At 38.4% G+C, this 16765-nt stretch overlaps 1 protein-coding gene across 1 annotated transcript; it reads right to left on the reverse strand.

Annotated features, from left to right (window-relative positions):
* Positions 1-705: 705 nt before the first annotated feature.
* On the reverse strand, positions 706-11639 carry LOC120481477 (uncharacterized). Its single transcript, XM_039675164.2, has 3 exons — positions 11584-11639; positions 9601-10266; positions 706-3298 (listed from the first exon to the last, which is right to left on the reverse strand). The coding sequence occupies exons 2-3, from the start codon at positions 10205-10207 to the stop codon at positions 1716-1718; spliced, it is 2190 nt and encodes a 729-aa protein (XP_039531098.2). The 5' UTR covers positions 10208-10266; positions 11584-11639; the 3' UTR covers positions 706-1715.
* Between the last annotated feature and the right edge of the window lie 5126 nt (positions 11640-16765).

The following is a 16765-nucleotide window of genomic DNA, read 5'->3' on the forward strand; positions in this document are numbered from 1 at the left end:
TACATACATGTTGCTCGCATATTATGGTAGCCCTGTTTGTGCTAAATATAGTGTAATTTCACCTGTGCCATTAAAATGTTTATGAGCAGCTGAAAAAAGCACAAAATGTCTTTGTCTAGCCACACTCCACATTACAGACCATCAAACCAGGGAGGCTAAGAAAATAAACATGTATTACTTCAAGAATAAACTATATATTAATTATTTCAGAATTCTTTAAACAATTTATCCAGACCCAACCTATTTTGAAAACTTTATAACTGGAGGTAAATATTACTTAAGATTTATGAGAAATAATAATAAAAGTTAGCTATATGCAGAATTAATATTACAATCAATTATTGCAAGGTTACAATCAAATAACCTGGACCAGCGAACCTTCAGTATTGTCTATCAATTCTCAGAAAGGTTATTTTCGTGGCCACTGAAATTAACGTTCTTACTGTGTAGAGTACTACTACAACATGTAGCAAGATCAGGAATTGTTAAAGGGACTGATTTGCAAACATTACATCAGAATAAAATACTCACATGTATTGTGTATCAGTTTTATTAACTAAATCACAAACACATAACTAGTCTAAACAAAGTCATACATACAAATCACTCATACAGGTAAAATGAAAAGAGAAAGAAACCAAAAAAGAAACGGAAATGAAGCTATGGAAAGAGTCAATTTAACCATCATAAAGAACCACCCGTTTTCTAATTCACCTTGTTAAAAGGGGCACAGTGTGATTTGCAACAGATTTATATTTTCTACTGCCGTACTCTTTAACAACGAACACAAACAGGGTCTCACGTTTACATGACTTTTCATATGTATTTGTGAGTATGTTTTCATTGCAGTGATCACAATAGAGGGTATGCGCGTGACGTCACCATCGACCGGAGTGCTGCAGTTCCTCACAGTGAGTGGCAAAAAGACTGAGCGGCTGTATATGTGTTCAGCGTGAATACCGCGAAAAACAAACACAACACACACAAATAAAGTGGGAAAGAGTTTTGCGATTGACTGTAGGCCTACAACTAGATTTGACAAAACGTCGGAGGGGTGGCTGGTGACTGGACTCCAGTCAGCGAAAGGTGAATTTGCAGTTATCATTTTGTGTCAATATGCTGAATTTAGCTGTAAAACCATACCCATATATTTTGTATTGTTATATACATTAACAACTCATCAATTAAATATTTATCATTGCATATTCTGCATTATTGGATGTTTTTTTAATAAACACTGACCAAAAAACTTGGCTGGACGATATGATATATATATATATATATATATATATATATATAGGCTATATATAACACTGATATAAAAGATCACCCGGATTTAGACCTACCCATGTATTTTTATAAAGCGTTCACAGGCAAATTTGCTTTATGTTTAGGTCTATATTGCTTTTATTTCCCCGGTGTCGAAATCAGACAATAAATGTCAGGCAACACGATTCCTGGCTGCATGTCAATATCCATGGATCACTGGATCTTTAGTAAGTTGTAAGGAACACTATATTGAGTCCAACATTTAGTGTAAATTGATAAAATTGTTCGATTTAGTCGCATTTCCGCAGTTTCCCCTATTAAATCCAGTCACGCAGCAGATCTTTTGCCACTCGGTCAGACTGAGGGTTGTTCCGGCGGGAAAGTCACGTGTCAATGCATTCCCTCTATTGAAATGTCTTTCTCCAGAGTGAATGTGCAGATTATTATTAAAATTGCTCCTGTTTTATAACCTCGTCACACTGAGAAAACATCATTTTCTTTCCACAATGAGTTTGTAAATGCTGTTTCAGGCTTATGTGATACGGGAAACTCATGTCACACTGACGACACTTGTACGGCTTCTCTCCAGTGTGGACTCTCATGTGAATATTAAGGTTTCCTTTAATTGTGAAACTCTTCTCACACCGAAGACACTTGTACGGCTTCTCTCCAGTGTGAACTCTCATGTGCAGCTTAAGGTTTCCTTTCACCGTGAAGCTCCTTCCACACTGAGGACAGGTGAAAGGCTTTTCTCCAGTGTGAATTCTCATGTGATACTCAAGGTGTGCTCTGTATGTGAAACTCTTTCCACACTCATTGCACATGAAAGGCTTCTCTCCGATATGTATTTTTATATGATCCTTAAGCTGATTCCTGTCTGTGAAACTCTTCTCACACTGAAAACACTTGTACGGCTTCTCTCCAGTGTGAACTCTCATGTGTATATTAAGGTCTCCTTTAATCGTAAAACTCTTCCCACACTGAGGACAGGTGAAAGGCTTTTCTCCAGTGTGAACTCTCATGTGATCCTCAAGGTTTGCTTTGTTTGTTAAACTCTTTCCACATTGATGACACATGTAAGGTTTCTCCCCGATGTGAATTTTTACATGATTCTCAAGGTGATTCCTGTCTGAGAAACTTCTTTCGCACTGATGACATATAAAACACGTCTCTCCTGAGTGAATCTTCATGTGATGATTAAGGTGTGCTCTACGTTTAAAACTCTTTCCACACTGGTCACAAACAAACGGCTTCTCTCCAGTGTGAATCGTCATATGAGTCTTAAACATTTCTTTTACTGTGAAGCTCTTCCCACACAGTTTGCAGGTGTAAGGCTTCTCTCCAGTGTGTACTTTCATGTGGGCATTAAGTTCTCTTTTCTGTTTAAAACTCTGTCCACACTGAGAGCATATGAATGGCTTCTCGCCAGTGTGAATTCGCTTATGTATTTTAAGAGTTCCTTTTAGTGAAAAAATCTTCCCACACTGTTTGCAAGTGTATGGCTTCTTCCCAGAGTGATTTCTCATGTGGGCATTAAGTTCTCTTTTATGCTTAAAACTATTTTCACACTGAGAGCATGTGAATGGCTTCTCTCCTGTGTGAATTCGCATGTGAGTTTTAAGATTTCCTTTTAGTGAGAAAGTCTTCCCACACTGTTTGCAGGTAAAAGGCTTCTCTCTAGTGTGAATTCGCATGTGGACTGTAAGGGATTTTTTCTGTGTAAAACTCCTTCCACACTGAGAGCATGTGAATGGCTTCTCTCTAGTGTGAACTATCATGTGAGTCTTAAGATTTCCTTTAAGTAAGAAACTCTTCCCACACTTTTTGCAGGTGAAAGGCTTCTCTCCAGTATGGATTTTTAAGTGGATTTTAAGGTTGTCTTTTCGCTTGAAAGTCTTTCCACACTGTTTGCAGGTCAAAGGCTTCTCTCCAGTGTGCACTTTTATCTGGAGATTTTTAGTGTCTGTTTCATGACATTTCTCTTCCACTTCATTAAGTTCTTGACTCTCTTCTTTCAGAGCCATCGGGTCTAGGGTAAAAAGAAACAAAACGAGTTAACACTGGTTTAGTAGCACAAAGTAACTGACTTAAAAAAAAAAACATTTAGATATCTAAGCATTAAATCTAACAACACATATTCTAGATCCTATGACCACTAAACAATTGAGTAAAGTTGTAATCTGTATTGTCAGAGCCTTTTATTAATGCTGTTAATTCTTAACCTCTCTTTAGGACACTACCCCCTCATAAAAACCCACAGTAGAGCACTGCACACATTTCTGTTAGGATCCTGCAGGTTAGACTGGTTACACTGTTGTCGCTTGTGAAAATCAAATGGCGGTGGCATGGGTGCAAATGTGCATATTAAGGGGCGATAATATTTTAATAAGATCCTCTTCTCACTTTAGAAGGGGAGTGAAATCTGAGCGGCTTATTTTTGACATGCTTGCAGAGAAAGGCTTACAAAACAAGAGTCACTACTGGGTTATCACTTTTCACGGTTTTCTGGATTGTTAGATGCACCGGGACCCGATTATAGCACTTAAACAGAAAAAGTCTGATTTTCATGATATGTCCCCTTTAACCGGAAAAGCTCTGGATTGGGAAACTGCAGTCTGGTCTGGTCTAATCAGGGCCTATGTCTCACCTCATTGAATTAATTTATTCAGAGATTATGAGAAGTTTTTGAACTCCCTGGGGGAGGAAAGAGTGCCGGGATCAGGTCACATATTGCTGTTGATTTTTGTTACTGATCTCCCGGCCCCCCAATGTAACACTACTATACTCACGGTCATTGATTTAGCTAAGCTCCCGACAGCGTTTGAGACAGCTTTTTCACCATGTCGCTTTTATGGATTACCAGAAGATACAGGGTTGCCAACTTTTGAGTTTTGCTTGGAGTGAGATTTTTTTTTTTTTTGTGGGGTTGGGGGGGGGGTCACAAGATCTTGTAGGGCACAATGTATAGTTTGTCCAATTTTAATTTGGCATTAGGCTAACAGTTTTACTGATTAAAAAAACAGTTGGGAGTAAAGTTCATACATTATTGTTCTTTCCCATATGATTTATTAAAACTATATTGAGACCTCTGTCCTTCTAGGGGGGTTCGGGGGCATGCTCCCCCGGAAGAAATTTTTGTACATTTTAAGGTTAAATGCATCAATCTGGTGCACTTTGAGAGCTCAAAATTAAGAGTTTTAACCGGCTTCAAATCATGAACTGTGACATTCAACAAAGCAAAAGCCTCGACTTGTACCTGGACATTAAAGAGTGATCAAACATCTTTTTAGTTATGATATAAAGTCTATGATATAAAGACTTTATGATATAAAGTCTCAGTCTCTTTTAGGATGCAATAAACGATTATTATAATATTATTTAATGTAATAATGATTTATATAATTATTCCTATTACGTAAAATCCATATAGGCCTAGTCTATAAATGTAGGCTGCTGTATAAATGAAAATGAATATTTCAAAAGTATATTTTACTTACACTATTGTATAGGAAAATTACAATAGTTTTGTGCTAATTTCTTCACTTGCAAGAAATAAACCCTTGAGCTTTTATTTTGGAGAAAACACCAGATGAGAAGAGAGAGTAAAAGGCAAAAGCCGGATTCGAACTCGGGTCGAACGCGTCAAAGTTTGCTATCAGCACCTCACGCCCTCGCCCTACGCCACTGTAGATATTTAGTGAAAGATATCTTTTTTGCTAAAAAGACAGGCACGTAGTGCAAATGTACGCTCTCAACTCACGTTCAAGGTCATAGGCAGCGCAGCGTCTCTCTGTGCATCGCAAAAGCCCGTGTTGACAGTTTGTTAATATAAAGCGGGAGATTACCAGATACAGTATTTTGCTCGTGCCCTGTGGGTGTTGTAGCCTAGGCAACTGTATCACGTGCCGTTTGAACTGACGCGCTACTGCGTTCTGTCACATTTAAAAGCGCCAAAACGCTCCATATCAGGAGTAAACTTCTCTGTAGTCTGTCGGTGTCGGTGTCATCTTTTTCCGCAATTTTTCTCTGCGTCCAGTCAGTAGTTAAGAGCCTGAACTTGCTTATAGTAATACAAAAAAAAAATACAGCCCAGAAGAATGTCTAATTTAGCGTGAGATTTCTATGTTGAGCGTGAGACCGTGAGATTGAGGCTGAATGCGTGAGTGTCACGCCAGATGCGTGAGAGTTGGCAACCCTGAGATATCGTCTCTGATCGAGGTTCCCAGTTCATGTCCCAGGTTTGGACAGCCTTCTTCCGTCAGCTCAATGTGAACTTCAGGGTAGCACCCACAGTCTAATGGCCAAACTGAATGTTTAAACCAAGGACTCACAAGATTTCTGAGCATGTGCTGCCAACAGAATCAATCAGACTCAAGCCACTTCCTTCCCTAGGCTGAATTTGCACAAAACTGTCTTCAGAAAACCCTCCACAGGCACGATTCCTTCCTCAGCTAACAAATGACCTACCAGTAATGTGATTTATTAGTACTTTAATTTTTATTGATTTACCAATATACACTCACCTAAAGGATTATTAGGAACACCTGTTCAATTTCTCATTAATGCAATTATCTAAACAACCAATCATATGACAGTTGCTTCAATGCATTTAGGGTCCTGGTCAAGACAATCTCCAGAACTCCACCAGTTATTGGTGCCAGATGAGTCGGTCTGAGTATTTCACAATCTGCTCAGTTACTGGGATTTTCACGCACAACCATTTCTGGGGTTTACAAAGAATGGAGTGAAAAGGGAAAAACATCCAGTATGCGATGGCAGTCCTGTGGGCCAAAATGCCTTGTTGATGCTATAGGTCAGAGGAGAATGGGCCGACTGATTCAAGCTGATTCAAGCAACTTTGACTGAAATAACCACTCGTTACAACCAAGGTATGCAGCAAAGCATTTGTGAAGCCACAACACCCACAACGCTCGCGCGCTACGAGCCCAGTAATGGCTGAGAGGGCAGGAAAGTCAGTTTTTCCTGAGTTGAGAGACTTTTTATTTTAGCACTCACTTTCGTCACTGGTAGCTCCCATGGAGCTCATGTTTCTCGCACTTTATATGCTTCTCTGCTGAAACCTGTCAGGTTGACCGAGGTAAGGGGGGGTTATCCATTTCGATAGCCCCCAACCATGGGCATCAGTTTGATTTGAAATGTGCTGGGGACAGAGACACATTCGGAAATGCATTTTCAAAAGTGCTGGGTACAATGACACATTGATTTTTTTTTTCTCTTTCACGCAGGTCGTGTTTTGAAAGACGATTTCCTGTAGTTTAGGCCTACCAGAGACAATTTATATGGGCCTACTTATGTAAATCACTGGGGCGGCAGTGGCTCAGTGGTTCATGTGGGTTGTCTACGAACCGAAAGGTTGGTGTTTCAATCCTCGGTTCCACCTGACCAAGTGTCGAGGTGTCCGTGAGCAAGACACCTAACCCCAGCTGCTCCCGACGAGCTGGCTGGCGCCTTGCATGGCTGACACCGCCGTCGGTGTATGAATGTGTGTGTGAATGGGTGAATGTGAGGCAAATGTAAAGCGCTTTGGTGGCCATTAGGTCTATGAAGGCGCTATATAAATGCAGTCCATTTACCATGTAAATAAATAAAAATATTTAGAAAGATGTGATGATGTCTGACCAAAAATGTGATGGGTGGGGGGGTTAAATAGTACGTTCACGGCCGCATTAACCATAGGGCTAGGCGGGGCTTAAGCCCCGGGGCCCAAGCAAGGAGGGGGCCCGTGATTGGCTGTGGAGCAGATACTGCAAGCCATCTGATTACCAAAGCCTTACCACGCAATAACGTCCCCCACAAATTATCCCTGTTATTTAGTTGCACTTTGCCTTATTCCATGCATTATCATGGAATCATTATCATAAATAGAGACGTTCGCAAAGACCCGCCTTTTTTAGTATGTGACGGGCCACGAGCCAGGCGGGTCTCACGAGTCACGCATATCATGTTCTCATGCGATCACGCAGTGAAAAATACATCGCGGGGCAAAGACTAACGTTACACCGAGTGATTACGAGAGAGAGTTCAAAGCAGCTTACTGATGATATGAAACAAAGTCTCGACTTTCAAATATTGTCATTTAAGTAATTTAAACAATACCGTTTTCAAGTTCATATCCACCGACGTTACTGACAGCTTTGTTGTCGGACAAAGTTGCTTAATCGGCGTTATGATTGGCCAGGCCACCTGTCAATCAAACCCCCGTGGGCAGCAGGTCAAAATTGAAACGTCAGGTTTTAATTTGATATGACAAATTTATTCTATATTTAACTTGTGAACGATCGACCTGCTGCTGCAAGTAGGCCTATAGATGATGGCTGCCTGCGCCTTAGAATACATCAATCAACAAATCGCCTTTACTCTTCACTTCATTCTAGTCTATTCTTAAAACACAGCGTCATCATCGACCCCACAAACTTTCGGTAAGTTTGAATATTAACTTGATGGATGTATAATTTTGCTTTTTGTGTTTGATTAAACTCTATATTCGCCTAAAGGACTGGCGATAATACCGGGTTGCATATCCGGTAGAAATATTTAAATTTTGCTGCGCATCGATGTAAGTTTATCATTTAAACGCGTTTTTAAACATTGTGGTTTGGATACCATTTATTTCAAACTGCTTAGGCACAGTGAGCAGCGGGAGAGAATTCATTTTGTAAATGCTGGTTTTGAGGTGGTGAACTTGAGACGGTTTTGCACAGTGACAGACGCTGAAAGTGACAGACGCTGCTAATGCTGTCGCCATGTGTGTCAATAATGTTAATCAAACATCAGAAAGAAAGTAATTTAACGTTACTGTATTTGACTGAATTACTTTTGCAAAATTAACAAGAATGAATGTTGAATTTATAGTGAAAACCATGTAGGCTATTGTATATTTGATTACTTTATATAATATAATATTATTCAGTGCTTAAAGTCAATTTATTGTGCCTTTGTTCTATTTTAATTTGTGACTCTTGTCATCAGTAAGCTTGAGATTATTTTCTTAAGCTACTATTATTTTTTGGTGATATTGAAATTGGTCACAATAATTATGAAATTTTAGTCGCAATACATTTTGATATGATAAAAAAAAATTGTGTTAAAAGTAACATAACTTAACTGTGAAGTATATCATAGATGGATAAAATGACTCGTATAATAACATTTAGCTCATGTAGTTGGTGACCTAACGTGGTGGGGGGGCCCTGCAGTAACTCATAGCCCCGGGGCCCAGTGAGCTCTTAATACGGCCCTGAGTACGTTGGGTTTAATTGGTCGTAAAATGAGATCTACTGCCAGTTATGCATTGTGGGGTCTGTGCGGCGCGCGCACTGCATAACGGTCCTCAGGGCAGACTGCATCGGTGGTAAAATACAGCCCTCAAAAAGGATGGCAGAGCAAAGTGTGGATGCGCTGTCCTTGAAGGATGTTCAAATTGGACTGGAAAATGGTCAGTTTACTGCCAAGAAACCCACGTCAGGCAAGTCTGATGTATGGGAGAATTTTTCATGCATCATAGACGCAGATGGAAAAAAAATACCCTTTGCGCAATGTGATAAATGCCAAAAAGTGTTCCCGTTCAGTAGTCACAAGACTGGAACGTTGGGTTTAAGGCGGCACTCGTGCATCATCACAAAGGGTCAAACTAAACTGAAATTTACAAAGTCTAGGCCGGTGCCAGAGCAGTTTAAAAAAGAGACCACCGAAAAATGTGTTGAATTTGTTTGCCAAGACATTCGACCATATGATACTGTGTCCGGAAAAGGTTTCAATCAGCTGGCCCAGCATTTGGTCGACACAGCAGCAAAAATCGGAAAGTTTAATGTCAGCGAGATACTTCCACATCCAACAACATTATCAAGAAATATTGAAAAGAGGGCTCAGAGTCTGCGTAAACATGTTGTCGACGAAATCACTGCAGTAATAAACAAATTCGGATGTGCAATTACAACAGACATATGGACAGAAACTTATCGTAAAACGTCTTTTTTGTCGGCAACCATGCGTTACGTTAATGAGCAATCTGAACTACATTCAAGAGTGCTTTTTGCTGTCCCTTTTGACCTAAGCACCTCAAAGACGGGTGAAAACATTCGAATGCACCTTCTGCAGAATCTCAGAATATTTGATTATACTAATTTACTTTCACGCTACAATAGTGCGGTCTCGACATTTGACAGGAAAATAACGCCATAATTCGGCAGCATCCACCTTCCCTGTAACGTAACAACAGAGCACTGCTGTTTGATTTACCCTCGCTGCTTGTAAAGGGTCCGTCTGAAACAGTGAGAATGACTAAAGAAAGACTTTGAGAATGAAACTGACCTGTTTGTGTCTCAATATCTTCATGTTTGACACTGAATGTTTCTTCAAACTTCAGGTCTTCACTCTCCTCTTTAATAAACGCCATCTTTCTTTGTTCCTCAGTTTCTTCATGTTTGACACTGAATGTTTCTTCAATCTTAACGTTTTCACTCTCCTCTTTAATAAACGCCATCTTTCTTTGTTCCTCAGTTTCTTCATGTTTGACACTGAATGTTTCTTCAATCTTAACGTTTTCACTCTCCTCTTTGATAAACGCCATCTTTCTTTGTTCCTCAGTATCTTCATGTTTGACACTGAATGTTTCTTCAATCTTAACGTTTTCACTCTCCTCTTTAATCAACGCCATCTTTGTTTGGGTCTCAGTATCTTCATGTTTGACACTGAATGTTTCTTCAATCTTAACGTTTTCACTCTCCTCTTTAATCAACGCCATCTTTGTTTGTGTCTCAGTATCTTCATGTTTGACACTGAATGTTTCTTCAATCTTAACGTTTTCACTCTCCTCTTTGACCAACGCCATCTTTCTTTGTTCCTCAGTTTCTTCATGTTTGACACTGAATGTTTCTTCAATCCTCAGGTCTTCACTCTCCTCTTTAATAAACGCCATCTTTATAATAGTGAGTCACATGCTTCACCAGGAGTTTTTCTTTGTGTTTGGACACTGGCCTGTTTAAGAGGAGAATAATTAACAGAAAGAAAAACTAAACTAAGACATTTCTACACTGATAAGTGAAACATGACCACAACATTTTAACTTGTGGGAACGTGATAATATGCAGGATGATATATAAATGATATGTGATATATTTTTCTCATTGCCATGAGTTAAATGTATAAACAACCTGAGTGACCATAGCAACCTGGAATTATCATGAATAGGTCTATATTAATATTTATTTTTAATTAAGAATGACAAAATGAAGATGGAATTAAGAAATTATTATATTAACCAATATTACAGCCTTTTGTATAGTGTGCCATGTTGAACATTACAGCATTAGAATGAAGTTTGTTATAATAAATAAATGATAAATCTATATAAGAACATAATATATTATAGGCCAACATGAAAACGTATCCATCCCATTTCACATCAATTTAAATTCATTCCCGATCGTGTCTTGAATTTTTAATATTATTAGATACTATTATTATTATGCTTATTAAATCTAAATAAAATATATAGCCTAATATGGTAAATTCCCATAAAGTGTACTTCCAGTGACATTCCTGTGTGCCTACAGAAATAAAGTCATTTACTGAAAGCTTCACTGCCACTGCACTGTATAAACAAAACATAGGCCGTATGGGTGTAAGTAGGTTGTTTACACAACGTTAACTGGGAAAAGAGAGAAAATGTAGCTTTGGTGTTCTTTTAACACCCATTAATAATAATTAAAGCTACATATAAAAACAGACGCTTATTTATTATCACTATAGGCTATGCTGTAGTCTACTACGGAAATACAGTGTCACAACTTTAAGCATGATAGGACATTTACAGTATTGACAAAATGTATACTTTAAATAATATAATATACAGAAAGCTAATTAGGTAAAGAGGTACAGTGAATGAAGATGAAAATAAAGTAAATACACACAATACATAAATTTAAGCAATAATAATAATATTAAATATGAAAGAGCCAGTGAATGCATTTAAAAGACTGTTGGATTGGATAGATACAAATATTTTGCATGGCATATTCTTTTAACATTTATTGATAGCAGACTTATCCATGACGTATTATCACAATAAGTGACTAAAACTAAAACTAAGTGAAGCGAACATGTCGGCAATGCATCGAGGCGATCGGTTCTGGGCAGATTCTGCTCATCTCAAACGAGCCTATTAGTCGTCAGAGAGCAAACAGCGTGTTTATAACGAACTGATTTACAATATAGGGAGCTTCACAGTTATCTGTGTTATTGTCTGGACGTGTTATATTGATTTAAACACTCTACATGATTAAAAACACAAACCTTTCTTCAGCAGAATCGCAGATGCAGGAGCGGTGCAGTCTTATGACGTCATACCGCCATACCAAAATAAAAGTCCCGTTCACACGAAAACGCAATTCACATACAGAAAAACTATTCAAAAAATTCTAATATAAAGGATTGATTCAAATGATAAATCGCAGATTCCCATAGCTAATAATACCAAGAAGATTTTTTAAAAAGCAAAAAACAAATGACTTGTATAGGCTGTAATTATACCAACCAGGTAAATTATAATTGTTTTATAACTTTTTTTTAAACCCGGAAACACCTGCGTAAGTAAACCGAAATTACAGTGTACATTTCTGTAATTATAGTGTACTTCCGTGTAGGTATTAGGGAACAATATGTTAAGTTTTGGGTAATAAAGGGGTAACAAGCAGATACAACCTGCAAATAACTTTGTAAGTAAACCGAAATTACGTTGTAGATGTTTCTGTAATTAGTGTACCTCCATGTAGGTATAAGGGAACAATATGTTAAGTTTTGGGTAATACATGGGTAACAAGCAGATATACAAATTATTTAAAATGTAATTATTTTTAAACTAACAGGTACTTAATCTGTTAATATATTCCAGGCAAAAATTGTACGTCTGTTGTATATAAAAGTTTTTTATCACATTTCTGGCAAAATATGTTCTTGTGCAATATAGTTACAGGGTAATTTTGACATCTGTGGGTTGAAAATTAAATGTGTGTGTGTATATATATATATATATATATACATACATACAACAAACGTACAATTTTTGCCTGGAATATATTAACAAAATAGGTACCTGTTAGTTTGAAAATAATTACATTATAAATAATTTGCTAGTATATCTGCTTGTTACCCCTTTATTACCCAAAACTTAACATATTGTTCCCTTATACCACAGAGGTACACTATAGAAAAGTACATCACAGAAAAGTACACCATAATTTCAGTTTACTTACGCAGTTGTTTGCGGGTCGTAAATTAAAGTGTAACCCTTTTTTCCACATAATTTAATTGTATGTTTTAAAATCCATGTAACTTGTAAGCCTGACTTTTTCGGGAATGCATTTGTTAAGTCAGTATCATGTCCCCTGACATGAAATTTTCATTTTTTGAGGTTTTTTAACATTAATATGAGTTCCACTAGACTGTATTTGGTCCCCTCGTGTCTAGAATTTTCAATCGGTGTAAACCGAGCTTTGGCTATTTTTCTCTTCTCTGCATCCGTCTGCATCTCAGACGCGCTGATCTAGAATCTCCCCCTATATAACGTCATATGGGGAAAGGTTACTCCCCTTTCTCTGCTTTGCACGCCCGGAGAATATGGGAGAATTTGCCCCGACGATGAGAAAACGAGTTAGGAACAGGAAGTACGAACGTGCGCAGGCGCGGTTTTATTTTTTCCTTAATATCTTAGCTTGCAAACGAAGAAGCATGGCAGTTGCGCAGTGTTCGGATGTACAAATGAACACAAAATTATTTTTTAGTTCCTTCATCCGACCCTCTGAAGAAACAATGGGTTAATTTTATTTTCTCTGGAAATGCGCCGACTCTAACTTGCTCCCAAAGTTTTGTATGGTCCAAACGGGCAGGAGAGGTAAGTTAATTTTTCTCTCAAAATCGTTCGATACTAAAATGCATCAGTAAGTCAAGCCAGACTATTATCAACTTAATGTCGTTTCTTTGAGTTGGATGAAAATAATGTTATTTAAAGAAAGTGTTTAGCAGGATTGATATTCAAAACGGTAAGCACGCGCTTCTTTGTTTACGTTATGTGTATCGGCAGTCGGCAGCATCGGTTTTCCTTTTTGAATGACGAATATAGACTAATATATCTGCAGAAATAGACAGTTGGCTTATTAGTATTTCATTAGTCCAGTGGCAGAATTTTTGTCAAGCGTGACGGAGGTTCTGGGTTCTAATCCGCACTCGTATCATTTTTTTCTCTCTCTGATTAAAACCGATTATGTTTATCAGTTGTATGCTTGTGTACATTTTACTTTGTGATTTCACCGGATCGAATATAGAGTCTCCACAACGGATTAAAGCGCGAGTCTGTGTGAAGACTGTGTGCGACAGTGCGAGCCACAAGAGAACTGTATCCACGCCACTGATCGCAGCGGCAACGAGCACTTTGATCACTTGTTTTCAAAACATTTCAGTGCTAGATCGCCTCTTATTTAAAGAAACAAACTAAATGAATGCTCTGCTAGTTAACTAGAGATGATTTATTTATTTGTATAATTTACATCCCTGCCGCAAGAGATGTTTCAAAAGTGGTGGGGACAATATCGACCCTGGCTAAAAGTGGTGGGGACATGTCCCACCCGCAAATTACGCCTATTCAGTAATCTCAATATCTGTAATAGTAAAAACGTACAGTATAATAGCTGTAGTAAAATGTATTCAAGAGAGTTTCAAGTGTAATATGTAGCTATTTCATACGCAAGCATGTCAGCCAATCACAGCAGTGGGTGGTTACATTGAATCCCACAGAAGACACGCCCCTTCAAACAGAGCGTTCTAAGCAGAGGCTAAAATCAGGCTAGGAAAAATGCCTTTTATTTCTAAATTATGACTATTTTTGATCTAAAAAAAAACATACTAACATTATAAGGGCAACCCAGGAAACATAAAATAATAATAAAAAAAAAAACATGTCAGGGGACCTTTAGCCCCTGTTTACACGAGAATGCTCGCGGGTGAAAACGTAAAAATATTTTATCGGAGGTGCCTTTAGTTTACACGGTGACGGTGTTTTGGGGGCTTAAAAATGCAAAAAAGTGAAATCACCCTCCAGAGTGGAAATCTTAAAAACGCTCCACCGCCGCGTTCCCGTGTAAACGGTAAAAACGCAAAAGTCTGCTTGACAGTGAAGGTTGTACGCAGGCGCGCGTGGACTTGATATTGTTGTAGTATGCACTCCTAGCCGCCTGAAGTGCATACTACATTGAATTTCACACACTTTTGCGTCTCCATCTGCACGCGGATTTCCCACACAAAACGCTCGTCTAAACACAGAATAAAAAGTGATGACACAACGCCACTTTTGCGTTTTCTCCTCACAATCGTTTCCGTGTAAACATAGCCTCAATATCCCGTATAGCATTGCTAGTCTCTGCTGTGACAAGGCCATCATTGTGTTATTTTGTGTTATGTGGCATTTGAGCATGATTTCACTGGTTATTTGATATGTTTGTAACAAACTTGAAACCATTTGTTTTTTTTATTCAAATTTAAAGCCCATGGTGCAGGTTAAACACCACTGTCAATTAACCCTTTACTAATCGGCCCCAATTTTGGGAAGTGATGCATACATGACATACCCAAATTAAAAAGGTTGCTGCTCGTAAGTCATTCTGAATAGACATATAACCAACATATACACATTTATGGGTACATAAAGCAGCCAAAATATGTACATAAAGTTAGAAATGTCTCCAAAATGGTGTTAAAGTCCCGTTTTTGTAGTTTTTGGTTAGTAACGGTTATTTTTTACGCAATTCGGCAATGAGGTAGACGCAGTGGAATGTAGCCTCAGCCGTTCTCAGCTACTAGAACTAGTTCTAGCACTAGGGCTGTCACTTTTTATTCAATATTTGAATATGCATTCGAAAATGGCGTGAAATATCCGTATTGGAATAAATAAACTATCAGGTTTTTAAAGTGCCATGTTTAGCGCATTTTTTACAGTCTATGATTAGACCGTTTTTACATTTTTTTTAATTTTATTGTTTGCCATCTCATCCATGACCAGGCGCTCTAAAGGGGGTCGCACACCGGACGAGAAGCTCAGTGCCGTGTCGCGCCACATCTTTAAAATTCGAACACATTATTCTCCATGAGTGTAACGTTACACACACCGGCGGCGCCATTCGACGCCTGTCCGTGGCGCCCAGCAACGCCTCAGGACTGTGTTCAAAATCCTGTTGCGCCACAGAGCGCCATTTACATAGTTTTATATAAAATTTTTGCTATTCGTTGCTAATGGATCCTGACTTCTCACTATGCTGCAATATACATTTAGTTTTGCAATCATTTACAGAAATCAGCTGCTTGAATGATAATTGCTGATGTTATTTGATTTTTCAGGTGAGATTCTCAATTCATTCAGTTAACGGATGCTCTGAGGTAAAGTTTTTTTTAGACTACAGACTCAGCAACGTATTTAATTGTACAGTACAATCATAACATAGATCAGACATTATCTTCATTTCATGTCATTAAACATAACAATATTGCTGGCCATACACTGATGAGAAAGTGCGCGTCCGGTGTGCGATACCTGGAGTTGTCCTAGACGTGGCGCGGCGCTTCTCGTCCGGTAAACGTATTAGAAATTAGAAATTCAACGCTTGTAGAAATTAGAAAATATTCTAATATATTCTAAAATATTCTAATATTCTAATAAATATTCTAACATTTATGATGGTCCACAGCCATGCAATTTCGAAACCGATAAGACGTGAGAGGGCGACTGAGGAAATACCGAGAGCCGATGGCCATCAAAGACAAATAAATGCATGGTCAGAGGAGAATGAATGGAGAGTTGGTGTAGTGTCCTGGGGCCTCATTTATAAAACTTTGCGTAGGATTTGCATCAGAAGTGGCGTACGGATGAAACATAGGACGTGCGTACGCACAAAAATATTCGGATTTATAAAACCGTGCGCACGCACATCCTACGCATGTTTCCGTTCATAAATCACATTCAGTTCTAAATGTAGCGCAGCTTTTGCGGCTTCATGCCACGCCCATAGTTGCCCATAAATAGTCCGTGAAACGCCCAAAAGTTAATATTCATGAATTGCGAAATCATGTTAAACACAGAGAGGAAATAAAAAAAAATGCAACTTCACTCAATGTGAAGTAGAAGTTATCGTTGGCAAGGTGGAAAAAAGGAGAAAAATGTTGTTTGGAGGGCACAGTGTGGGCATTACTAATGCCAAAAAGGCACTTGAGTGGCAAAAGGTTGCAGACGCCGTAAATACTGTGTCCTCACAACCTCGGACTGTGGCCGAAATAAAAAAGAAATGGTCGGAAATCAAAGTCGAGGCAAAAAAAGCGTCTAGTCATTAATTCAAGAGGTGGCCAAGGAGTTGGGCGAAATCAAGACTGTCCTAACTGAAATAAACTGCATAATAAACTGCATAATTCTTGAATAAATAATATATTTTTCCAC

The sequence above is a fragment of the Pimephales promelas genome, chromosome 24 (genome assembly GCF_988280905.1).
Source record: "Pimephales promelas chromosome 24, fPimPro1.hap1.1, whole genome shotgun sequence".
In the NCBI taxonomy this organism is placed as follows: domain Eukaryota; kingdom Metazoa; phylum Chordata; class Actinopteri; order Cypriniformes; family Leuciscidae; genus Pimephales; species Pimephales promelas.